Below are 26,230 nucleotides of genomic sequence, written 5' to 3' on the forward strand. Positions count from 1 at the left end.
AACCTAGCAGTTCAAAAGCACATAAAAATGTAAGTAGAAAAATAGGGACCACTACGGTGGGAAGGTAACAGCGTTCCGTGCGCCTTTGGCGTCTAGTCATGCCGGCCACATGACCATGGAGACATCCTCGGATGAGCGCTGGCTCTTCGGCTTTGAAACGGAGATGAGCACCGGCCCCTAGAGTTGGAAACGACTAGCACGCACGTGCGGGGGAACCTTTACCTTTACCTTTAGATACTTTAAGTATTTAGAACAGAACAGGGTTTAACTCATCAATCCGGTGATTTTATTAAGAAAAACACTTACTTTTTGCATTTATGTAATATGTGGAAGCAGAAACCTTAGGTCCCAAGAGTAGATGTCAGGTTTTACACAAGACTTCAGACTCACTGTGCCGTGGAAACTCAAAACAATGCCATATTGGACCTCTTTAAGGCAAATTGCTGTAGCCAATTTATAGCTTCAAATATGTCTATATCATCTTTACACATTTATCCACACTGATTGGTATTTTGAAATACCAGAATGAGGGCATATGGATATTCCTTAAAATACATGATTTACAGTTTGTTAATTTAGGATTTTCACTGAAGGAAATTTGCACTTTATTTCGCTGCTATAGCCCTGAACTATGTGAAAATATTTGGAACAGTTGAGGGATCTTCCTGAGCAGGGATCCGGGAGTTAAAGGGTAGAGGTGGGCTAAGAAAAATTTCCTTCTATAAATTTCCTGAAGTTCACTTACTCCAGGACACACCACGCTCTTTCACCGAATGTCCTTATTTCAATCTTGCTGGCTTAATTCAATGAGACGGCCAGCAAAAACCGAGAGGGTTCCAATGATGCAAACTAACATGAAGATGCCAAGGAGAAGATGATCAACCACCATTGCAACAAACTTCCATTCTTCTGCAGCCTGATGGTTAAAAAAGAAATATAAGAAAAAGAAATCAGAATTTTCATAAAGCCAGGAGTTATGTAAGCATATTTTCTCTTCAAAAACTTTCTTCTTTTGATTGACCAAAGATATGATGGGCAATAGAAGTCAATATCTATAATGACCTGGCATATGGGACTGTGACTTAGAATCTAAGAGAAACAGCAACTACAAAGAGGTTGAATGAATAAGTGAAATAATAATAAAAAATACATATGAGGAATTGAAAGTAACGGAAATGATATAATAAAATAAAAATGAACTAAATAAAAAAGCAAGTGACCAGCACAAAAGAAATACATCCCTTCCTCATGTTGTTATGCAAATTTAACATATTTGAGGTTAATGGTTAATTTCTCAACAAAGATATAATAAGCACCAACTGTACAGATTCCACAATTCTTTTGACCAATTACTATGTTGTACTGATATATTTATGTATCAGCTATTTTTTTCTTTTTTTTATTTGCTTGTTCACTCTTAAAAATGTTTAATAAAAGAAAAATATGTTGAGGAGATTTGGTCAGAGACAATGAGCAGGGACCGCATTGCAAAAATAAAATAAAATAAAGGAACATCTGTTTGTTATTGGAAAGTGAATTGTAAACACATAATTCATCCTGCAGATAGGAACGCCAATGATTTGAGAAGGTCCAGGTAAGAGTTATTCCCAGGACATGTTTATCCCAGAATATATTTACCTGCTATTACAACAAGCTATATATATGGTTTGCATCCAAATCTATTTACTGTATTGAACAATTATTACATTTTTGGCCAGAGGAGGGAGCCAAATACTCTGCAGTAACATTTGACCAGGTGGCTACTGAGACGCTGAGCTGGGAAGAGAAGACAAAAGTTTCTAGTACCATAGCAACAACTTTTGGTTACCTGGGGAATAATACACCTTGTCACCTGTCTTAGCTCCCTGCCACCACTGAATCACAAAGTTTTATTTAGAGTCATTTAAATCTAAATGGAAAGATAAGATGGTGCACATAATACCATCAAAATCAAGTCTCATTTTTTTATTTCTAGTATATCTCTAGATTCTAAATTAGATTTCATAAGACTTTTCTGGATTAATAATAAGAGTGGGCGGGTGGGTGGAATGCAGCACTTTGTTTGGAAATATGCTCACCATGGACTAGGGAAAGCAAAATGGCTTCTTTGTCGATTGGAGGAAAAGGAGGGAAGAATTGCACTTCTAGCAAATGGGGATTTTCTAATTGGCCATCCCAGGGGTATGCAATCTTGTCTCTTTTATGACTCGTGGACTTCAACTCCCAGAATTCCTGAGTCAGCATAGCTGACTTATAGCATAGCTGAGTCAGGAATTCTGGGAGTTGACGTCCATGAGTCATAAAAGAGCCAAGGTTGCCTACCCATAGGCCATCCCTTTCACTGCAGCCATTTTAAAATGGCTGTGACATATTCTCAAAGTTCCAAATAATCTCTTGCCGAAGCTACAGCGTCAGCACCACCCATGAGAAATGTCCATAATAGATGATGCCAGGAAACCTCTAAAAGCCACACAGCCAAGTCATCTAGGAAAAGGATTGAGTTCTGTACCCAAACTTTCCGGATATGCATACACGTACCTATGTACAAACCCTATTCCCCTCCAGGATAAACCATTTTATACAAAGTGCTGGAAGAAATAAATAAATTACACACAATGGAAGTTAAAGAGAAGATTCTACTTTCTTTCTGTTCTGGCAATGATTCTTTCATCAAGTCCATATGCTGATTATAGGAATGTGCAAAATTCACCAGTTCAGGAATTCAACAAGTTTGAGATCCCAGATTTCCCCTCTGAATTATGCTAAACCTACCTGAAACCATGCAATCTGGCACCATCCAAAAATAAATTCTCCTAAGTAAAAGCAGAGTGTTACATGTTCCTAACTGAATTTAAATATTACATTAAAATTTAATTTAATACAATGTATACATTTGGCAGATCGAATCCCGAGTGCCATGTAACAGAGTGAGCGCCTGTTACTCGTCCCAGCTTCTGCCAACCTAGCAGTTCGAAAGCACGTAAAAATGCAAGTAGAAAAATAGGGACCACTATGGTGGGAAGGTAACAGCGTTCCGTGCGCCTTTGGCGTCTAGTCATGCCAGCCACATGACCACAGAGACGTCCTCGGACAAGCGCTGGCTCTTCGGCTTTGAAACGGAGATGAGCACTGGCCCCTAGAGTTGGAAACGACTAGCACGCATGTGCGGGGGAAACTTTACCTTTACCTATACATTGTATAAAATAAAATACAATATTCTTATTCTCTGTACACATTGATTTGCTTCTGAAGATCACAATTTTTTTTATCATAATCCTTGTCCTCTTGATATATTCATATTACTTTTTCTTAAGCACTAACATTTATAGAAGTCAATTCCACTCTTCAACATATGCTTCTTCCACCATCTCCTCAATTCCTTTTCATCCTGAATGATATTATCTCTTTCATTTTTAAGTTCACTCACCTGCTGGAGGCTCCTAATTTAGCCTTTTTGCCTGCACTTCAAAAAAAAAAAACAATTTAGAATGAAACTGAAGTGATGGAATGCTGAAAGGAATATTTTAATTATGTGTATAAGATGGATAATAATATGTTGAATATGTTAAAAACTTTTTCCCTCAGTATTTCCAAAACCAATTTTAATTCCAATCAAAATTGTTCTATTTTTCTTAACCCTTTCTTGCTCTCCTGGATGGTATACTTTGTAACTATTTTCCCCCCTATAAATTATGCATAGTCTTCCTCTTGATGTAATGTAGTTCCTCTTGATATAGATCTAGTGTAACTCCACAAGTTTCTGTGAAACTTTGTAGCATAAGTCTTTACAGTCTGACCAACGCAACTTCCACATCCTTTATGAATATACAAGTACTTTTATGCTTAAATTATATATTTAAAACAGCTATTCTAAAAGCAGATACTGTATGCACCTAAATTCTTGGATCCATAAGTAATCCAATCATTTTTCTTTATGCTTTTACCTTGTTCCTATTCATTTATTCATGTTGCCCAATGTCATATTTTTCTTCTTATTTTCATTCTCTGAGAAAGTTGCTCAAGATTTTTCAAATACTGAAAAATACCTCTGCTTCTTCCCTTGTATAACATGCAACGATCACCAGCTTGTGGACTTCTTCTTTCAGGTACACCCATAACTAATAGATAATAACTATTTATACTTTCTGACCTGTGTTTTAATCCATTCATTCATCTTATGTGTAATTATCAACTCCATCGCACAAGATTTGATCTCTGTCATTCAGGTGTTTCTCTTTCTTCCTCTTAAAATTTCATAAATATAAAAGACCTTTTTATTCTTTTCACATTCTTCATATTCTTCATCATGTAGTCCTTATCAAGTCACAATTTTCCATATGCCCTAGTTGTCAACTGATGAAACAGAATAGGGTAGTCTTCGACTTACAACGGTTCACTTAGTGACCATTTGAAGTTACAACGGCAATGAAAAAAGTTGACTTATGACCGTTTTTTCACACTTACAACCATTGCAGCATCTCCGTTGTCATGTGATCAAACTTCCGATGCTTGGCAACTGACTCGTATTTAGGACGGTTGCAGAGTCCCAGGATCACGTGATCCCCTTTTGCAACCTTTTGGCAAGCGGTCAAAATTCACTTAACAACAGTGTCACTAACTTAACAACTTAACAACTGCGGCGATTCACTTAACAACTGTGGCAAAAAAGGTCATACAACAGGGCAAAATTCACTTAACTAATGTTTTGCTTAATAGCAGAAATATTGGGGTCAATTGTAGTCGTAAGTTGTAAGTCAAGGATTACCTGTATTTACCTACGTCACCCATCAGGAATGAAATTTCACAAGAGGAGGCAAAACAGCACTGACCACTTTGTGGTGCAAAATATTTTGGGGTCTTACATGTTCCCACAGCTGTCTGTCTGTCTGTCTCTCTCTCTCTCTCTGTCACATGCACGCGCACACACACACACACACACACACAAACACACACACACACACAAAAGTAATGTTCTCAAAGGATTCACATCAAATATTTAATTCTTACATTATTGGATTCTTGATCTGATTTCATCGACTCAGCGATGTATTTGATGCCTTCAATTGCGCTTTTGACATCTGGATTTTTAGTAAGCGATGTCTGGAAATTTACAGCCGCAGGTCCTTGCTTCCCCGAGATTTCAGAGATATCCATGTCCTCAGTAAAAATTCTGTTCTCCTGCTTATTTTTGGAAGGACGTTTCATGGTTGAGAAAAACATAACATTTGGAATGGTTTCAATAAATATCTGAAAGAAATAGATGCTGATTAGAGAATCTAAACCAAACCAGCCACTTCTCTCAATCTCAAAAGAAAATAGATTATAGTACTATTTGATACTGGATGCTAACGGGGACTCCAGGAAGCAATTAGAAGTATATCAGAATAATTCATGTTACCCACTATTGCTTACTTGTTTAATGACGATTAAATGTTCAGGATGGCAAGTTAGAATTACATGGACTTTTATCAATGACAGTGCAAATACTGGTTTTATTATGGTTATTGGTATAATTTGAGTGGGGCCGTGGAGTGTCAGTTGCTAAATATGAAATCAGCTGTATTGCAAGTTCCTCTTTTAAAAATATATATTTTACTGTTTCAAATTAATTAAAATGGAAAAAGAGAAATGCAAACAGCATTAACAAAGTAAGGTAACACTTAAACTCTCCCCTACCCACTCAAAAGAAGACGGAATAGGCAAGAAAAAAGAAGTTTTTTTTTACTTATATACAAAATAACTTAAAGTTAAAATATAAAATGAATACAAATTTAACTTAATTGTTTGAAAATCTTCTTCCTTGGCCTTTTAGTTTCAAATACTGACTTAACAACAAGCCATTGCTACAAGACCTTTATAGAGTTAGATGCTTCTAAGAAGTAGCATCCTTCTGCTTCTCTGGAGCAATTGGAACTAGGATGTATATCTTGTCTCTGATAAGAAGAGATAATATACAGGTATCTTATCTAGGATCCACCGAGAGCTTATTTTATTGACCTCTTCTTAAAGGTGTCCATGTATTGAATGGAGATACACTTCCTTTTATTTCTCCTAATCTCCTGTCCTAAGCTTGAAAAATGTAGGTCATCTCACCTTTCTCACCCACTGTGGCATAGTGTGGGTACTGGGCGAGCGATGGTGGGTATTGATCACTATGACAGTGATGATGATAGAAGTTATGACAAACACCATGGTGAACAACATGTATTTGCCAATCAAGGGAACGGCACTGGAAGTTGACGGAATCAGCTCCACAATGACGAGAAGAAACACCGTCAAAGAAAGCAAGATGGAGATGCTCAGGGTCATCTTCTCCCCTAGGATAAATTAGGAGGAAGTAATAAGTTGAAGGGATCGATGAACAAAATAGAAGGAAGGAATGCAATTGTGCTTTGTGAGAAGTCAGGTAAGAATTATTGTGTTACATTTGGGTATCTACTACAATTTAACCCTACTATAATATATTCTAGAGTCATCCAACCATTTGTGAAAATAGGAAAGTAATAAAAATAAGCCTTATATTGCCTCCCTCACACTTGGATAATGCTGTAAGATGTTACAAATCATTAGTGGAGAAGCTGTCTGGGATCTGGAAAATCTAAGTTCAAGTTCCCACTCAACCATGAATCTTTCTGGATGATTTTGCGCTGGTATCTCTTTACTATCCTAAACCTGGGGGTGGAATGTAGCTGGAGAACCATGAATGCCTTCCCCAGCATACATTATTTGTTTCTATAAGGCAGGGGTGTCAAAGTCAATTTCATTGAGGGCCACATCAGCATTGCGGTTGCCCTCAAGGGGCTGGGTGGGCGTGGCCAATGGGTGGGCATGGCCTACTGGGTGGGTGTGGCTAGAGTGCATATGGCCTACTGGGTGGGCATGGCCTACTGGGTGGGTGTAGCTAAAGTGCGTATGGCCTACTGGGTGGGCGTGGCCAGCTCTACATCGTTGGCATCAAGGGTGCCTATGGGGGCCTGGGCAGGAGTGGGACAGATCTGAGGGTCTCTGGCAGAAGGAGGGTCTCTGGGCCAGGGCCAAGGCAGTGGGGGCCGTTTCCTCACTGTTTCCAGGATGGCTTCGCGGGCCACATGAAACCACTTTGCGGGCCGGATCTGGCCCCCGGGCCTTGTGTTTGACATGTCTGCTATAAGGTTATTTAAATCACGCATGACTTGTTTCTGGAACAGTAAATAAGAATTAAAATCAGACTGTTCATGTGAACAAGCTTAAAATTTAAAAAGGAAAGAAAAGGCAGTGGGTAAGACAAGAAAGGTATTACCTCAATTATGTAAAAATTAAAAATTACATTCATATGTTAATATTTATCTATAAATGTTCAATATTTTACTTTATTATGGACATATAGGATTTTTTTAAAAACTGCTTGGCATTTTTTTTACTGTAAGCCAACGAGGGTTATTCTTGAGTTGGGTGACCTCCAAATCCATATCCAATCCAATATAATAGCCAGCGACCAGCCTATTCCTGAGATCTATGCAGAGAGTTGTGTGAGAATCCCACCTCTTTAAGAGCAGCAAGCCACTCTGACATCCAACATCCAGCCACCAGATCCACATAAAGGCGGCACAGAAATTATGTTCTGCCATTTTCCCTCTTTCCTATGCCCTCCTTCCCGATTTTGCAGCATGTTTTCTAGGATGCCAAATCCTATATGCCTTTTAGCTGCAATGAATGATGCCATTAATTTTAGCAAGTTCTCAAAATGCTTGGAACATTACTTCAAGTGGACTGTTGTTGTTTTTTTTAAAAAAAGGCAATAAACATACATGCACAGACATATATGCCAAAATGGCTTTGCTGATATACACAAGCAAACCAGGTTTCCTTGGTTTTAAAATGTTTAAAGTTCAGCTTTAAAGCAGAATAACTCAAGGTGGTGAAAAAACAGCAAAAGTTTGCTTCTTCTGGTGAGATGCAATCTGATATCCATCTGCACATACCTGAGTCTGTAGGTAGATAAAATACTAATCCAGTCAAGAATGAGAAGAGAAGGCAAGGAATAATGACGTTGACAATGAAGTAGAGAGGCAAACGCAGCAATACAAAGTGGTAGGTGATATCAAGATACTTTTCAGGGCAGCAAGTATAGCTCACCGAGTGTTTCCAACATCGGTAATCTTTCATTGTCCATTCTCCACTTTGCATGTAGTTATTCAAGTCTGGACGGTCATCCTCCTGAAAAGGAAAATGCTTCCTTCTAATGAATGAAATAACTACGGTATGTCTTGATTCCATACTATTCCATACTAGATATTCAATACTAAATATTGTAAATTGATATTTAATGCCTAGCCTGGGTTTAATCTCACTTGGAAGAATTTCATTGCAGGATTAGGACATTTCTGTCTAACAGGTAGTTCTCCACTTATGACTAGTCACTTAGTAGCCATTCGAAATTACAATTGACCGCCCCATTTTATGATGTGGGGTTTTTTTTTGAAAACTGGCTCACAGTGAACCATTGGCTCACTTAACAACCACAATTTTCGCTTAATCAATCCCAAAACAGCTGCAAAATTAGGTCAGTCATATGGATGACCCGGTTTACCACCATCATGACTTATGACCATGATGGGCATCTCCATTATAGTCATAAGTCGGGGACTATCTATATTTATGTCTGGGTACAAATCAATCATGCTGGGAGGGATCAGTGGAAAAAGGAGAAGGTGGGGCGGGGCACCCTAGCACCTGCTGGCTGGGCACTGTAAAAGGTGACACTGGGATGACCATGGCGGATCTGAAGGAGGCCGTGTGAGAGGGAGGGGCATGGAGAATGCTGATCCTGGTGGGACACGACTGAATGGCTGATGAGGATGAGGATGTACAAATGGATAGATTAAACAAACACGGAGGCCTCTAACTTTCAGAAAGGGAGCAAACAGAAATGGAGCCTATTGTCCCTTCCTTAACTCTCGAAACAGCCAGCCAAACAAATTTTAAAATGAGTTCCTCTAGGAGAGAATTTGGTGATTTCAGAAAGTCGGGATGGAATTAAATCAGGAATATGCAAAGCCTAACCAATGAAGGGAAGGGAAGGGAAGGGAAGGGAAGGGAAAGAAGGGTGGGAGGGAAGGAGAAGGGAAGGGAAGGGAAAGGAAGGGAAGGGAAGGGAAGGGAAGGGAAAGAAGGGAGGGAGGGAGGGAGGGAGAAAGGGAGGGAGGGAAGAAGAAGGGAAGGGAAAGAAGGAAGGGAGGGAGGGAGGGAGGGAGGGAGAAAGGGAGGGAGGGAGGGAAGAAGAAGGGAAGGAAAGGGAAGGGAAGGGAAGGGAAGGGAAAGAAGGAAGGAAGGGAGGGAGGGAGGGAGGGAGGGAGGGAGGGAGGGAAGGAGAAGGGAAGGGAAGGGAAAGGAAGGGAAAGAAGGAAGGAAGGGAAGGGAAGGGAAGGGAAGGGAAAGGAAAGGAAAGGAAAGGAAAGGAAAGGAAAGGAAAGGAAAGGAAAGGAAAGGAAAGGAAAGGAAAGGAAAGGAAAGGAAAGGAAAGGAAAGGAGGAATTTTTATTCACATATAGTAATATAAAAATGACTAAAGATATTAGCCACTCAAGAGAGCCAGTTTGGTGTAGTGATGTTAAGCATCAGATTAGAAAACTGGGAGATCATGAGTTCTAGTCCCACCTTTGCCATAAAGCCAGCTGGGTGATCTTGGGCCAGACACTCTCTTCCCCTCAGCCCTAGAAAGAAAGCTAGGGCAAACTAATTCTGAAAAACCTTGCCAAGAAAACTGCAGGGCCTAGTTCAGACAGTTGCCAGAAGTCAAGACTGACCTGAAGGCAGAATGAGCCAAAATTAGCAACCTAACTAAAGCCTACCGGGTAGATGGCAACCACAGAGGCATCATAAGTCCATGTTCCCAGCTTCATGCTGCAGTTTTGCTCATCAAAAGGGAAGTGGGTGACTATAATTTCACAGTAGCTTTTGAAGATGGCTGGTGGAGTCCATGTGATATGTCCCGTATAGTTGACAAGAACTTTGGTGAACTGGTCGATAGCAAAAATTCCGTCTGCACTAAAAACACAAAAACAGTCACAGGAATAGCATACAATTTTAATATACTGGCCAACCATTTTGCTGCACACGTTGAGGTTATCAGCGGTTGGAAGAAAGTGAAATCTTCCTATTTTTGTCGTCTTTGTTAAAAAAAATAATGTACTCTGCAAACTCCATTTGGTACGAAAACAGTGACATTTTAAAATTTTTGAAAAGTATGAGAAAAGAAGGAAATAAATCTTTTATTCACTCTGCAGAATTAAATTAAAAAGGGTTTTTTTCAGTTTTAAAAAAAGCTTTCATTTGAAAAGGTTTGATACTATCTTTTGCAGGCTAAACCGAATGTTTATGATAGCTGACCATGGATGGTGAGTTTGAATAAAAATAACACTTCTCGCCTTTTCCTCAAATAATCTTGGTTTAAGAATATGACAGGGAATATACAAGGTCCAGTGTCTTCACATCTGGCCCTGGTTTTTAACTTTATTATAGTTCTTTCACATTGTATTTTTTGTTCCGTGTGAAATTAGCATTTTGCACATATTTTAGAACCAACTAAAAACACAAGAGAATAGAAATGTGCAGTCTTTTCTTTGACCATGGTCAAAAATATGTAAAATTACCAGGTTGGGGTTGGGGGAACAATCAAGCCATTCTATTCCTGGAGTCCATTTGGGTGCCATTTCAAGCCATTTCAAACCACAGACATGGCGGATGAGTTAACCTGCCCCCTCCAGCCTGGAACTAAGGAGAAATTTCCTGATAAGTGAGAAAAATTAATCAGTGGAACAGCTTGTGTTCCCGAGTTCTGGGTTCTCCATCGTTGGAGGTTTTCAAGAAAAGGTTGGATAACCATGTGTCCAGGAAGAAATAAGTTCTCTTGCCTTGGCCGGGGGATTGGACTAGAAGACCTCTAGGGCCCCTTCCGGCCTTAGGATTCTATGATTTTATGATTCTCACATTCTTTCTATTAGCCCTTCAGCCAGGAGCCTAAGCTAAGCTGTCTGAGCCAAAGTAAAGCTCATTGACTATGCCCCCTAGTGGTGAGAAAGCATGAGCCTCTAAGCCTGGGATGATAAAACATGAGGCAGAGAAAGTAATGTGTGTGTGTGTGTGAGAGAGAGAGAGAGAGAGAAAGAGACATGACTACTTTTTCTCTTTTGCAGCAGCAACACACAGGTCTTTCCCATCCCTTCAACAGTTGCTCACATCCCCCTCCTCAGCTGTTATACAAGGGAAATTATTCTCACTTTCTCATTAAGTACTCAGCTTGATGTAGAGCAGGGATGTCAAACTCACTGCATCACGTGACATGTCGCGACGTATCACGACTTTTTCCCCCTTGCCGGAGCTGGGGTGGGTGTGGCTTCCGTGTGACACATCCGGCATGTGGGCCGGCAGTTTGACAGCCCTGATGTAGAGTATTCATGACCCCTTCCTTCTCCAACTTCCTGAGTTTATGCTGTTGTTATGTGAGAGGCGGAAATCCAGAACAGCAGATGGCAGCAAAGAGTGATTTCCCTGTCTCTTTGCTGCCATCTCATGGTCATCTGAACCCCTGCTGCCCAGAATATACCTATCCTCTCTCCTTTCATTCCTTCATAAGCAGGAAGGAAGAGGAGAGGGAGAAGAGGAAGGGAGCAGCCAGCAGCAACCCCAGGGAAGTCCAGGGCTCTCCTTCTAGCATTTCCTATTGGAGCTGAGGCAACAGACTGCCTTGGAAGGAGCAGTTGAGAAGGAGATAACAGCAGCAGTAGCACTGAGGATCCCCATTGGGTCCTGCTGGGGTTCCACATGTAAGTTATTACATCAGAGCTGCCAAAATGGGACAATAACTAGACTTGAAAAGAAGGGGATAAAGATCTCCAACACTTTGCTCCAGTGGTGGGATTCAGTTGGTTCGCACCAGTTCGGCAGAACCGATAGCTAATTTTTTGTTGCCCAGGCCCAGAATGAACTTCCAGAAGTGGCATCCACACAGAGAACCGGTTGTTCACATATTTGAATCCCACCATTGCTTTGCTCCCACTTAGTGGTCATTCACGTTTTTGCAGCCTGGTTCCAGTAGCTTTACCATATGTTGTCAAATTTGTTGAAAACATTGGGCAAGGTCCTGAGGGATCCCTATGCCTGAAAATGCCAAGGTAGCTGTTTCTCTTTCCCCACAATATTCTTGCATTTTTTGGTTGAAGCTAATTGTAACATTTGCAGGGTATTTCTAGATGCATCAAAGCAGGGACAATGGTCCCCCAAATAAACCTTTATTTTAGAGGTCACACATAAGCTGGGCTTACAGCTGTTTGTGTAGTCTGGATGTATCTCTCTGTGCTCTCATTATGAGACTGTGCCTCAGAATCAATGTGTGGATCAACAGTTCCACTTACTTGTTATACAAAACTAAATCTGGACGCCAGATATTCTCTGAGGGTATGCGGATTTGCTTCACACCATCATAATCTGCTGGATTCCATTTCAAATTTACATCTTTCCATTGCTAGGGCAAAAAAGAGAATTTCAGAGAATTTACAAAGTCTTATTATAGGTTTAATAAAGAACAATTGTTTTATTCATTAAACATAATTTATAGAATGAACAAAAACAATATGGCTATGCCTGGTTCAAGAATGTATATCTCCTTTATCATAAAACAATTATTTATTACTGTCATGGTTCCGATAGATGAGACTGAGAACATGTTTATTGGCTACAAAGTATCAGCACGGTCAAAAGTGAAACCAAGACTAAAGTTCCATCCAAAAAGTTACATTATTACAAAGTTAAACTTCCCACCCCAGAAAACATGCAATTAACTTTTCCCAATAGAATAGTTTGGTGGGCTTTCCAACATAAGGCTCAACCGCTAATGAACAGAAATGACCTTGATTCTCAGGGAACAGAGAATTGTTTAGACTAGCATAAAACTCCCCATTCCTCCCCCCCATTCTTGTGACAAGTGAAAATGAGCAAGAGGACTTCAGCCAGGTTCATTGCAGAGTTGACATATATATATTATGCACACACACACACACACACACACACACACACACACACACACGTAGACACACACACAGAGAAAGAACTGTGTTCTTATCAGTACTTATTATAAATTGATTATGTTATAATTTACATACTTTAACATACTTAGCTACTTAATCATATTTACTTAAGGTAAAGAACTCAATAATGATGTGGCCTGTATGAAAGAACTACACTTTGTTTTCAGAAATATGATACTCAAGTTGGAAAATAGGAAAGTATACTTTGAAACCATTGGATGCAATAACTTTAATGAGGCTAAGCAGGTTTTGATCTAATCACTGCCTGTGTGGGCAATTATCTGGATAATACACATCATGCGGCCCCTGACCCGGTGCAGATCCCAGCGAGCTCCATGGTTCCCCGCGGAGCTCCGGGAGATGAAGCGTCGGAAACAGGGCCTAGAGAGCTGCTGGAGGTCCAGCCGATCCGAATCCGACCAGTTGCGATTAAGAACCTATATTAGGTCTTATCTCGCAGCGATGAGGGCGGCGAGGTGTAATTACTTCTCTACCCTCATCGCGTCCGCAGATAATCGCCCGGCCGCCCTGTTTAGGGTGACTCGCTCCCTTCTTAATCAGGAGGTGAGGGAGGATCCCTTGCAGGGTCGTGCCGAGGAGTTTAGTCAACATCTGTTGGATAAAATCGCTCGGATTCGGACCGGTTTGGACTCCAGCTGAGGAGTCTGACGATCAGGACACGGGCGGTCTTGTCAATGTTATCTGGGAGGAGTTTGATTCTGTGACCCCTGATGAAGTGGACAGGATTATGGGGAGGCTGAGCTCCACCACATGTTTATTGGACCCGTGCCCTTCTTGGCTGGTTTATGCAGCTCGGGAGCGGACACGAGGCTGGTTCCAGGCGGTTATATCTGCTTCTTTGAGTGAGGGTAATTTCCCCACCGTCTTGAAGGAGGCGGTGGTGAGACCTCTCCTCAAGAAGCCTGCCTTGGACCCAGCTGTATTGAACAACTTTCGTCCAGTCTCCAACCTTCGCTTTCTTACGAAGGTTGTTGAGAGTGTGGTGGCGCATCAGCTCCCTCTGGTCCTGGATGAAGCGGATTATTTGGACCCGTACCAATCGGGTTTCAGGCCCGGGTACAGCACAGAGACGGCATTGGTCGCTCTGGTGAATGATCTCTGGAGGGCTCGGGATAGGGGATATTCCTCTGTCCTAGTCCTATTAGACCTCTCGGCGGCTTTCGATACCATCGACCATGGTATCTTGCTGCGGCGTCTCAGGGGATTGGGATTGGGAGGCACAGTTCTTCAGTGGTTCTCCTCCTATCTCCTGGGACGCTCGCAATCGGTGTTGGCAGGGGGGCAGAGATCAGCCCCTAGGTCTCTCGTTTGTGGAGTTCCTCAGGGGTCGGTTCTCTCGCCTCTCCTGTTCAACATCTACATGAAACCGCTGGGTGAGATAATTCGTGGTTTTGGATTTGGGTATCATCAATACGCCGATGATACCCAACTTTTCATTTCGACCCCAAACCACCCCAGTGATGCCCTCGCTGTGATGTCCCGTTGCCTGGAGGCGGTTCGGGTCTGGATGGGGAGGAACAGACTTCAACTCAACCCTGACAAGACTGAGTGGCTGTACATTCCGGCATCCCGGGACATTCAAAATGTTCCATCGCTTTCTATGGGGGGTGAGTCCTTACCCCCCATGGATAGGGCTCGCAACTTGGGAGTCCTCCTAGATTCACGACTTACTCTGAAAGATCATATAGTGGCCGTGACTAGGGGGGCTTTCGCCCAGGTTCGCCTGGTGCGCCAGTTGCGGCCCTATCTGGACCGGGATGCCCTGTGTACGGTCACTCATGCGCTCGTGACCTCTCGCCTTGACTACTGTAATGCTCTCTACATGGGGCTTCCCTTGAAGACCACTTGGAGGCTCCAACTGGTACAGAATGCGGCCGCGAGAGTTGTCTTGGGAGTTTCCCGGTACTCCCATGTTACACCTTTGCTCCGCGAGCTGCATTGGTTACCAGTTGTCTTCCGGGTGAGGTTCAAGGTCTTGGTTATGATCTTTAAGTCCTTACATGGCATGGGTCCGGGATACCTCGAGGACCACCTGCTGCCGGCATCAACTCCCCTCCGCCCTGTGCGTGCCCATAGAGAGGGCCTCCTCAGGGTGCCTCCGGTCAGGGAATGTCGACTGGTGGCCCCCAGGGGGAGGGCCTTCTCTGTGGGTGCTCCGGCATTATGGAACCAACTGCCGGTTGAGCTCCGGATGGCATCAGACCTTCGATCCTTCCGCCGTGGGCTGAAGACCCACTTATTTGAATTAGCTGGTCTGGCCTGATGGGGGAATATGGGTTTTTTAATTGGTTTTTTATTATTCTATTGTTGTTGTATTTTAATTGGGCATTGGTTTAATTTCTTTTTAATTTTTGTACTGCTATTTATATATGCCCTGTGAACCGCCCTGAGTCCCTCGGGAGAAGGGTGGTATAGAAATCAAATAAAACATAAACATATAGAATTCCATCTCAGAAAAAGAAAAAAGATACAGTGTGATTTCCAGAATTCTTTCTCTCCTCTTTGTCAGCAGTGTCAAAGAAAGTAGCAATAGCAATAGCATTTAGATTTATATACTGCTTCACAGTGCTTTTACATCCCTCTCTAAGCGGTTTACAGAGTGCGCCTATTGCCCCCAACAGTCTGGGTCCTCATTTTACTGACCTCGGAAGGATGGAAGGCTGAGTCAACCTTCAGAATTGAACTGCTGGCAGTTGGCAGAATTAGCTTGCAATACTGCATTTTAACCACTGTGCCATCTAAAGCTCAGAAAAGCACTTGAAATTTATTATGTGTATTCAAGTACAGGTAGTCCTCAACTTACAACCATGATGGAGCCCAAAATTTCTGTTGTTGAGTGAAACATTTGTTAAGTGAGTTTTGCCCCATTTTATGACATTTCTTACCATAGTTGTTAAGCGGATCACTGTAGCTGATGTTAGTAACATGGTTGTTAAGTGAATCTGGCTTCCCCATTGACTTTGCTTGTGAGAAAGTCGCAAAAGGGGACCACATGACCTTGGGGTACAGCAATGGTCATCAATATGAACCAGCTGCCAAGCATCTGAATATTGATCATATATTCATGGGGATGCTGCAAAGGTCATAACGTGAAAACCGGTCATATGTTTTCAGTGCTGTTGTAACTGTGAACGGTCACTAAACCAACAGTGGTAAGCTGAGGACTACATGTAATGTGTTTTGTGCATGTGTGCGTGCACACACTCAGATGTGCATTTTCGTCCTAGAGACTAATATATTTGTCTTATGTGAGAGTCTAAATAGGATGTTTGTAAATGTGTTGCATAAAATAAAATTATTATTATTGCATAAAATAAAATTATTATTATTATTGTTATTATTATTATTATTATTATTATTATTATTATTATTATTATTATTAATGTGAAGATCTAATCAGGATGAATAACTATTGCTAGTCACAGACAACATGGTGAAGTCATAGCACAAACTCTGCCTTTTGGTACTTGTCTCCTAAGGTCTCGTGTAAATACATAAGCCATGGAGCTTGCATCACAATTCACGACCCATATTTTAACACTTGCCTTCATGCATACTGCATACATGTTACACAGGTATATCTATTTTTCTGGTCTCTCCTTACATTTTTGTGCCTGTATCAACACTGGGAATTACGGGGGAAAATGTATCAATTCCACTCCGAGTCATGTGACCAGGAGAAGAAGGGAGGGGCTTCGACTGGAGCAGTCAGCAGCATTCCAACTCTCCAGGGGCATTGTGGGAATTTGTCTCGGAGGTTTTCCCCCCCTACCCCCACCTCAGCTAGATCCAGCTCATTTGCATCATTTTGAAAACAGTTTATCAAATATTATGGAGAGGGACGGAGGGAGGAGAGATGCTTCTGGAAATTCAACTCAGTTCTGTTTGGTGCTTAGAGTAGGGGCTTATGTCAACCAGGTGCTAGAATATTTCCCACAACAAATAGGCATTCAGAAAAAAAATTCTGAGATCATGTTTGGTTTTTTTAAAATCCAATTATCAAAATGCGTGGTGCCACTGCTGTGAAAAACTTTATAAAATCCTTTCATTGCGCATTTCTCTGGCTGTAACCCATAAGAATATTGCAAAGGAATTCAACCCCTTGGAAAAAAGGGAACTCTAATCCAAAGCATTCCTTGAATGGGGGAACAAGGCAGATCAAAATGGACCTCTGTGCATTGAACACAACATGCTGGTTTATAAATCACAGAGTTATTACCTGTTTCAGACGCACATTGGTGCTCACTATTTGATTTACTTCATCCTTAGGAGAAACAAAAAGAGACAAGGTTAACAGAAGACAACTTGTTTGCAATAATTGCGGTTGAGATTATTGGTTAAAAACCTTCACTGTTTTTCTCTTCTTTTCTTTCTCTCCAAGCACTTTCTCTCCAAAAAATTAGATTTCCTCGCCCCAATTTAAAAAAGCTTCATTACTGCCATGAGACTGTTCCTTGTTAGTCAAAGAACCTACAGGTAGTCCTTGATGTATGACTATAATAGAGTCTGCCGTTACACTTGTATGTTGTAGTGGTCATAGTGATTTTACAACCTTTTTCGGGGTCAGTCTTATCTTTGAGCAGCCCCTAAGTGACCAGTTGTGACTTGAGGATTACCTGAAGTGATGAAATGTGCACATTTTTCTGAAGAAAGAAGCAAGGGGGTGTTTGAATTGGGAGGCTGCATGTAGACTCTTGCAACAGGCAGCATTGGAGAGGTAGGAGAGAAAAGAGACTTAAAAGGAATTTGTCATCTTCCAGGGCAGAGCCAACTAGAAAACGCGGTTCTCCAATTGCACAATACAATCTGGACAAAGGTAACATTTTATACTTGGGTTTGCATCTAAAGATCACTTTGGAAGTTTTGATCATTAGGGCATCATTTAGGTCCCAGAACGTCATTTACCGTAAATTGCTAGCTTTCTTGTGTGAAATCACTTCAGCCTTAAAACAAAACAAAACAAAAAACTGGATTTTTTGCATTCTAATGTCTAGATCCTATTCCAGATGCTAGAATAGTACAGTCCAGATAGCTACTTGACACGAAGACCTCAGTCTGAATTCCTGCACTGCAGCAGGAATGCCTAAACAATGCCTCCCAATTCTGTAACTCCAAGTTATTATTAAAAGCTTCAAGCCCCTATATTTAAAAGTGTACATCTGCCCATATCAGTCTGCCCGAATCTGCCTATCTCCTGTTGAGGCTTTCTTTCATGTATGTTCCTGACTCCCGGGAATGGCTTTTCTGGCAAGGGCCAAATTTCCTTAGGTGGAAACTGTAAGGTGCTCTACAACAGGGCCTTTCAACCAGTGGTAGGGGTACCACCTGTGGTACATTGGCACCTGGCAGGTGGTATGCGACCATCCTGGAAAAGTGGTAGCGGGGGAGGGGAATGAGCTGAACTGGTGGCAGCTGTCAGAGCTCAGCGGAAGCGCCAGGATCAGCTGGAATGTTGCAGCATCTCCAGGGTCTTGTGATTTACATGCAGATGCTTGGCAACTGATTCATATTTATGACGGTCACAGTGTCCCAGAGTCATATGAAGTGACCAAAACCTGCTGCAACCACCCAGAAGATGGGGGGGAATAAAAACTAAACACACCCCACTCCACCCCCGCTGTCAATCCTCAACAGAAATGCTCACAACAATGAAAACTTCGGACAGGAGGAAGATGCTGCTGGGCGGGCAGGCAGGTGTCTTGCTCGGCTGTGGCTTGGGGGCACTTTTTTCAGTGCCATTGTAACTTCGAACAGCCACTAAGTGAACTGTTGTAAGTCAAGGACTACCTGTACTTCATCACTTTTTTCTTTCTTTTTTCTTTTTTTTTTTTTGGTCATTAAGTTTTTGACACCTTGCTAGGCGACTGGTGGTACTCGGATGTTGCCATATCCTAAAAGTGGTACGATGGGTGAAAAGGTTGAAAAGCCCTGCTCTATAACTGCTAGAAGTCAGGGCTGATACAAGCTATCTGTAGTGATTAAAGAAGAAGGCCTCGAAGGATAGAGTGAAGATCCACTACAAAGGCAATGATCAGAGAGACACCCCAGAAAGAACATCTAGATTTTTTCAGGATTCTGTAACTGCAGCTATTCTAACAAAGGAGCTTTAAGTCTACATGGCGTCTCTTTTCTTAATCTGATCTACTTATAGGGCTAAATTATCGGTGGACTAGAGCAAAAAATAGATGGCCAATCTATTGGATGCTCTCTCTGGTAGCCTTTCTTGAACGTTTCCCTCCTGACTCCTTCCCTACTCTTTCCCTTTTACATCTGTGGGCCAAGGAAGGACTTTTGAAATGAGCTGGCCTGCTCACACTCTCCAGTGCCACCTAACAATATCTGTAGGGCCTGCCTGTAGCTCCCACCTACCCATAACTGGCCTGCCATCTTGCTTGCCTGGATTCTTTCCTTTTCCCACTGATCCTCGCTTAAAGATGGTAACAGGCACCGCCTTTGCTATTGCTAAGCGATGTGATCACATGACATTGCAATTTACTACCGCATCGCTTAGCAATAGAAACTCTAAAGTCCATGGCCATCATAAATCAAGTAGTAGATGCACCTAGAAGCGAAGATGTAGGTTTAATTATGAAAGGAGTTCCAATATATGTGAAAAGACAAGATTTTATGGCATGGAGGTTGTTGTTGGTGACAATGAATTAATTCATTCAATAATCCAATAATTAATTTTTATTTATTTATTCAATTTGCCTGCCACCCATCTCGTCACAAGGTGACTAATTATCTGATTAGTCCATTAAGCAACCCCCCCACACACATAAAGAATTGGAATGCTGTTAATAATGGATAATGGTATATTAAGACCATGGTGGGACAGTGGTTAGCATGCAATATTGCAGACTAAATCTGCCCACAGACTGGAGTCCGATCCTGACTGGCTCAAGGTTGACTTAGCCTTCCCTTCTTCTGAGGTTGGTAAAATGAGGACTCAGATCATTGGGGGCAGTATGCTGACATTGAAAACTGCCTGGAGAGAGTTGTCAAGCACTATGGAATGGTATGTAAGTCTAAGTGCTATTGCTATTAACGCATTTGCCATACCACATTGATTAGCTGGATAAGTTGCAGTCCCACAATAACTTCCACCGCATGAGTATGATTGCTCACTGGACGCACATTCTTGTTGTAGTTCGTGAATAAATCTTCAACCAGGCGGCTTTCGTGACTGGAGCCATGGACTAGCATAGCTGCAGGACAATATCATAAAATGCAACGTTTGAAAAACGGTGACAGAACATTGTGAAAGTCTGAGCTGATGCAGAGTACTTGGAGCTGAGCTGAGTTTGGAGTCTGAGAGAGAAGCCAGAATAACTGCTCATTTCCTAGGCTTTTTTTAGTTGGCCCTCCCATCTCATAGATTTTGGTCATAGAAATAAGAGCTGGTACTGACAGCCGTTCCTAGCATATGGATGGGAGGGTGCTTCTTGCCTTCTCTTCAAAGAAGCTGATTGGATTGGTAGTTGATGGGTTGTTATTCTCCTCCAACATCTGAGGAATCTGGGTTTTAATCCACATTACAGGAGATCACCTGAAGAGGTCTAGAGGAATTGCCCTGGGATCTGCCACTGGCACCTCAAGGGACTGCTTCTCTCCGTGTAATAGATGCTAATTCTTGTGGTTGGTCCTGGGGAATTAAACAATGGTTAATTACACCCCAAATGCTAATCATCGCTAAAGGAATGCCTTCACCACCAGGCATTCTTTCAACTGGATCCTCTCTCAAGCAATTTGATATGATTAAAATTGTATCTAGAATGACCTTTACAGTGAATCAAAACAGTTCTCCTATTTTGATTGCCATCTTTCAAGAAGAAAATATATTATTATGGCTTGGATTTTAAGTTCTCTGCTGTGAAGGTAACAAAGATTCATTGATACAATCCAGCTCCCCATGCTATACTTTTGGTTCATGCAACTCTCTGATTTGATAATTGGAGACTTTCTGAATAAGGGAAGCCAAGAGGACAGCATCCATTAGAAGAGGGAACCCCAGAATCTGGGTGACAATTACCAGGGGGAGGCAGCGGGCAGGGGAGAGGTCATGAGTAAAACTGAGAGGGATTGAAAAAAACTACAGCTTATCAGAGGCTGTCCTCTCCACTTACCTGGAAAACTTAAGATGAGGTCAAGAGAACACCTGACTGCAGAGAGATTTAGTTTCCAGTGGTTTTTGTAAGTGCAATTAAGAGAAAGTTTTAATAAAGTTAAAAAGGTAATAAGATATAAAAATGGAATTCGAGACTGAACTACTATTTGCAAAGGATAAACATGCGATTGCTAAAATGTATAAATTTTTGTTGAGGTTTGAAATTGAAGAACAAGTTAAAGAACGTATGATAAAATGGGCTAGGAACTTTGGTTATAATATACAATATACAGATGGGTCGATGGGAAAGAATGTATAATTTAAGAGAGAATTACTATAAAATGATGTAATGTTGGTATATGATACCAGAGAAATTATGTAGGCTGTAGAAAGGTGCTTCTAGTCAATGCTGAAAATGTGAAAATCATGAATTGACATTTGGTAGACTTGGTAGACTTGAAAAAGCAAAAACATATTGGATATAAATACATATGAAGATGCAAAGAACTTTAAAAAATAATATTCAGATGAAACCAGAATTGTTAAAAATTGGGGCTTATGGATAGGCAATTATTAAAGAAGACTCACAGAATACTGTTTTTGTATATGGCCGACCCCTGGTATATGTAGTACGATTATTAGATGCACAACGGTGGATAAATATTGAAACATCCTCAGTGGAGTATTGGACTGTCAAGATGGCAGAATTTGGAGAAGTGGCAAAATTGACCTGTTTGATGAAGGATAAAACAGTAAGTACTTTTATAAAGGACTGGAAACTTTTATGACTTTTTACTGAAAATGGGGGAAAAAATGACAAGGTGATTTCTGAACCAGTATGGGGTAGAGAGGGAGGAAAGATACTAAGTATATTTGTAACTGCTGTAAAGAAGATAAAAAGTCACTTTTTTCTTTTTTTTTAATACGTATTGTTTTTCCACACTTTTTTCTTTTTCTTAACTTTTCTTTATATAATAAACATTTTTTCCCCTGTATTCTTCATATTAAACATACAAGCAAGAGCTGGCCTATCATTGTTTTATCTGATATATAGTCATTTAATTATTAAATTTATTTATTTATTTATTTCTCATCCGTAACTTCAATGAAAAGCTATTTTTTTCAGAGAAGTGTAGATGTCACACTAGTAGTTCATTTATACTTTTAAAGGGTCATGACACTTGGAGAGTTTGAGAATAAAAACTTCTTCCAAAGGACAATAGAGATATAGTACAGTATATACCGAGCTCTGTAGAAGGGACTCAGCCTTGAATGGATTACATTAACAAGGCTACTGCCCTCTTCTGGTCTGAATGTATTACAACTACATTTCTTCATATTTAAATTGAATTGTTGGAATCAAAGTTCAGATTGCCCATAAAATTTAAATGGAACTAATCAATACTATGATTGTCCCAACTGAAAAATTTGTATCTATGGGACTTAGTTTCAGTAGTATAAGGGCATCTGGTCCCTGGTATTTCCAGGTTGCCAAAGAATCCAAACTTTTATAGTTACCGGTACTCTGAACTCTGATCTTTTCACCTACATAGGCACAAAATGAGCCCTTTGAAAACTATGCAATTCATTCAACTAAAAAAAAAGTGTATAAGCTGTTTAAAAAATAAAGACTGCAATACCTACACAACATATGAAGAAACACAAAACTATGCCATTAACAAGTTAGAAATTGAAGTAGCACAACAATTTAACCTTACAGTTTAAATGAAAAAGTCAGCATCAGATTAAATAATTAAAAACCTTTCTGGATCACTGTCTGAAAAATAGTATGTTTCCTGATCCATCTGAAACCGGACTTTCCTAATGTAAAGGATTTCTGCTGATCCCAGCTTTGTTGAGTCCTGCCTGAAGGCCTGAATCTGGCATATGTTGTCTCAATGCCCCTTTTATTGAAGTTTTTATGAACGCAACAATGGCATCAAACAATTTCTAGATTATAATTATTATTTAAAAGATCTCTCAAATAAAAAAAGTTTATGTATTCTTCAAGCATATTCAACATTCATTTTTCAATCAAGTAGAAAGTAGTACCCCAATCAAGGTACTACCAAGGAGAAAATTACACCCCCACCAACATAGGCAGGGCAAAATATTGTATATAAACAGAGACCAAATTAATCATTCCTTTCTAGCACTGATGATGTCCCCGAGTCTGGTAATGAAATTTATTTATTTATTTATTTTAATTCCATTTATATCCCGCCCTTCTCCGAAGACTCAGGGCGGCTTACAAGCTTAGCAGTAGCCTTCATTCTATGTATATGCCTGCTTATTAGGGCTTTCACACACATCCCCAAGCGGCATTATTACAAAGTCAGCTTAATTGCCCCCAACAATCTGGGTCCTCAATACCTACAAGCATACTACCAAGCTCAGAGAGCACAAAGGACTCCCCATCCATTTTTCGTTTTTAACAAAAGCATCTACTTCTGCACTGTACCTAAGGAATAATGGAGGAGGGGAACATCGTTAATATATGCCCCAAATCTATACAGTTTTTACTTAGACAGCCTGCTTTTTCAGTGGGAAGTATTACCTGTTAATTATGTGTGAAGTTGCAATGGCATTCAATTTATACATTCCTTAATGAACGGTTAATGTCTCTTTCTGGGTATTCAAATTCCTGAAGAGAGTCACTATTTATAGGTGCTTTGTCTCTGAGTTCACAAATAGTGTTCAACAATGGTTTGTTCAACCCTTGTCTATTGAATATATCACAATCATTTTGGCTCATACAAAACCCAACAGAACAAATTCCAGCTTAGCATAGTTTATTTTATTTATTTTTATTTTAATTCCATTTATATCCCGCCCTTTTCCGAAGACTCAGGGCGGCTTACAAGCTTAGCAGTAGCCGCAGTTGTTGGTGAATCAAATCTAAAAGGGAAATCATAGTGACCAGTATGTCTGCTGTTTTAAAGGATATAGAGGTAGCAAGGATCTAGATTTTTAGCAAAAGGCCAGCTAGTTTCTTAATTAGCTCACGTGTCCAGGAGGTAAAACAAGATGATATAATTAGAAAATATTAATATTCCCTATAGAAAGTGACATGGTATTCATTCAAAATATGTATCTTCTTTTTTTGAAATATTACCCCTGAAATTGTTCATTTCATCTCAGCTACCTTTTGTCTGATCAACATGATGAGCTCCTTTTGAAATGTATGAGTACGAATTACATTCAAATGGTACTAGTAAGAAGAATCACTAAATATAAGCATCTGAGGACTCAGAACATGTTACATGGTTATTGATATTCATTGGGTACATATCTCCATGTTTAGTTTTTTATAGTATATGGTCAGTGACTGAAACAAAATTTGAATTTGAATAAGAGGAGATTAAGCTGCAATCCTACAATCTGAGAAGCATAAAAGGAGAAATCTGATTTTCCAAATCTACTGGTCTTCATTTCCATCTCATTGGCAGAAAAAACAACAGTAAAAATGATATGGAAAAGAGAGGCAGAAACATTATGCTTTCCTTCATCCCTCTGACTATACCATGTTTAATCTACAAAAGGTCCTGGAAGCAAAGTTGAATGGCACCTGGAGAAAAAAAAACCTGCCCTATGCAAGGATTAATAATAGATTCTGAAGAACAGTTAAGAAAGATAAAAACAACCAAAGAGAAATATATCTATTAGATTGATTGAAGGTAAATTGCTTGCAAATATCAAGCTATAGAGAAATTAAAGGCACAACTGGAAGAAGTGCAGAACAAAGGTTTGGGGAAAATCTGATCTTAAGTAAGGCTAGTCATCTGTTTAAGATATACTGGATTCAGTTTCAACCTCCAGCGCTTTGAAAATCTCTTTAGTAGATTGTGGATCTCTTGAGCTGCACACAGTCTGGTGACAAAGGAAGGATTCCCTGCAAATTAGATGCGGAGGCTAGCTTTGGTGCGAGGTACTGTCAGTGAAGTAAAAAGAAAATTTTGGCTGTCAATTAAAAAAGAGTAAGGGACGCAGTGGCTCAGGACGCTGAGCTTGTCGATCAGAAGGTCGGCAGTTTGGCGGGTCGAATCCCGAGTGCCGCGTAACAGAGTGAGCGCCTGTTACTCGTCCCAGCTTCTGCCAACCTATCAGTTCGAAAGCACGTAAAAATGCAAGTAGAAAAATAGGGACCACTATGGTGGGAAGGCAACAGCGTTCCGTGCGCCTTTGGCGTCTAGTCATGCCGGCCACATGACCACGGAGACGTCCTCGGACAAGCGCTGGCTCTTCGGCTTTGAAACGGAGATGAGCACCGGCCCCTAGAGTTGGAAACGACTAGCACGCATGTGCGGGGGAACCTTTACCTTTACCTAAAAAAGAGTACATCTAAAATTCCTATTGAAGAAATACTTTTATTAAAGTAAATGGGATGGAAGATACAAAAGAATGTCCATAATGTCTTTAAAAGGCAAGCAAATTTAAAACTCCAAGTTCTATAGTTGGAATTATAATATCTGGTTGTTTCCAGGCAGAATGAATAGAATCCCTGTGGGTCACAAGTTAAAGGAGGGGGGCAGGTATAGGCAAAAGGAAAAACCAAAAAGAAAAAAAAGCAGGTTTCTTCCTTCATATAACCTATATGTAGCTCTGTAATTTGGGGTATAATTAAGAGCTACATAAGGTAGACAAAGAGCTATATAAGGTAGACAAAGACAAGATTCTCCTCTTTCCTTTATCTATTATTTGTCTATTGGGTATAAATCACCAAGAATATAACACAGTAAGGGATAACAAATACTGACTTACGTTCTCTCTCATGCATATACATTCAAATGCATACACACATGCACACTTCCCTAGGAATTTTTTTTCTCTCTCTGTCTGCTCTTTCCAGAGGAGCTGCTGTACCAATGAAGTTAGAATAAAATTATTCAACCGATTGAAAGGTTTACCTGGTCCAAAGAGTAGAAAGATGAATAAACAGTAGATGACCATCACTTTTCTTCTCTGAAATAAACACTTGTGCATCCAAAGTGCTCAAGATCCCGGTTGAAATAAAACTTTGCCTTTTTTTTTTAACAAG

At 40.6% G+C, this 26,230-nt stretch overlaps 1 protein-coding gene across 1 annotated transcript; it reads right to left on the reverse strand.

Annotated features, from left to right (window-relative positions):
- Window positions 1–650: 650 nt before the first annotated feature.
- On the reverse strand, window positions 651–26,142 carry CHRNA1 (cholinergic receptor nicotinic alpha 1 subunit; the record flags this gene model as incomplete). The annotated part of the gene is made up of 9 exons (XM_083348393.1): window positions 651–916; window positions 5,008–5,247; window positions 6,094–6,317; window positions 7,962–8,196; window positions 9,831–10,026; window positions 12,393–12,502; window positions 17,305–17,349; window positions 20,148–20,293; window positions 26,100–26,142. The coding sequence occupies 9 exons, from the start codon at window positions 26,140–26,142 to the stop codon at window positions 785–787; spliced, it is 1,371 nt and encodes a 456-aa protein (XP_083204519.1). The 3' UTR covers window positions 651–784.
- Window positions 26,143–26,230: the final 88 nt, after the last annotated feature.

This window comes from Vipera ursinii (genome assembly GCF_947247035.1).
Source record: "Vipera ursinii genome assembly, chromosome: 1".
Lineage (NCBI taxonomy): Eukaryota > Metazoa > Chordata > Lepidosauria > Squamata > Viperidae > Vipera > Vipera ursinii.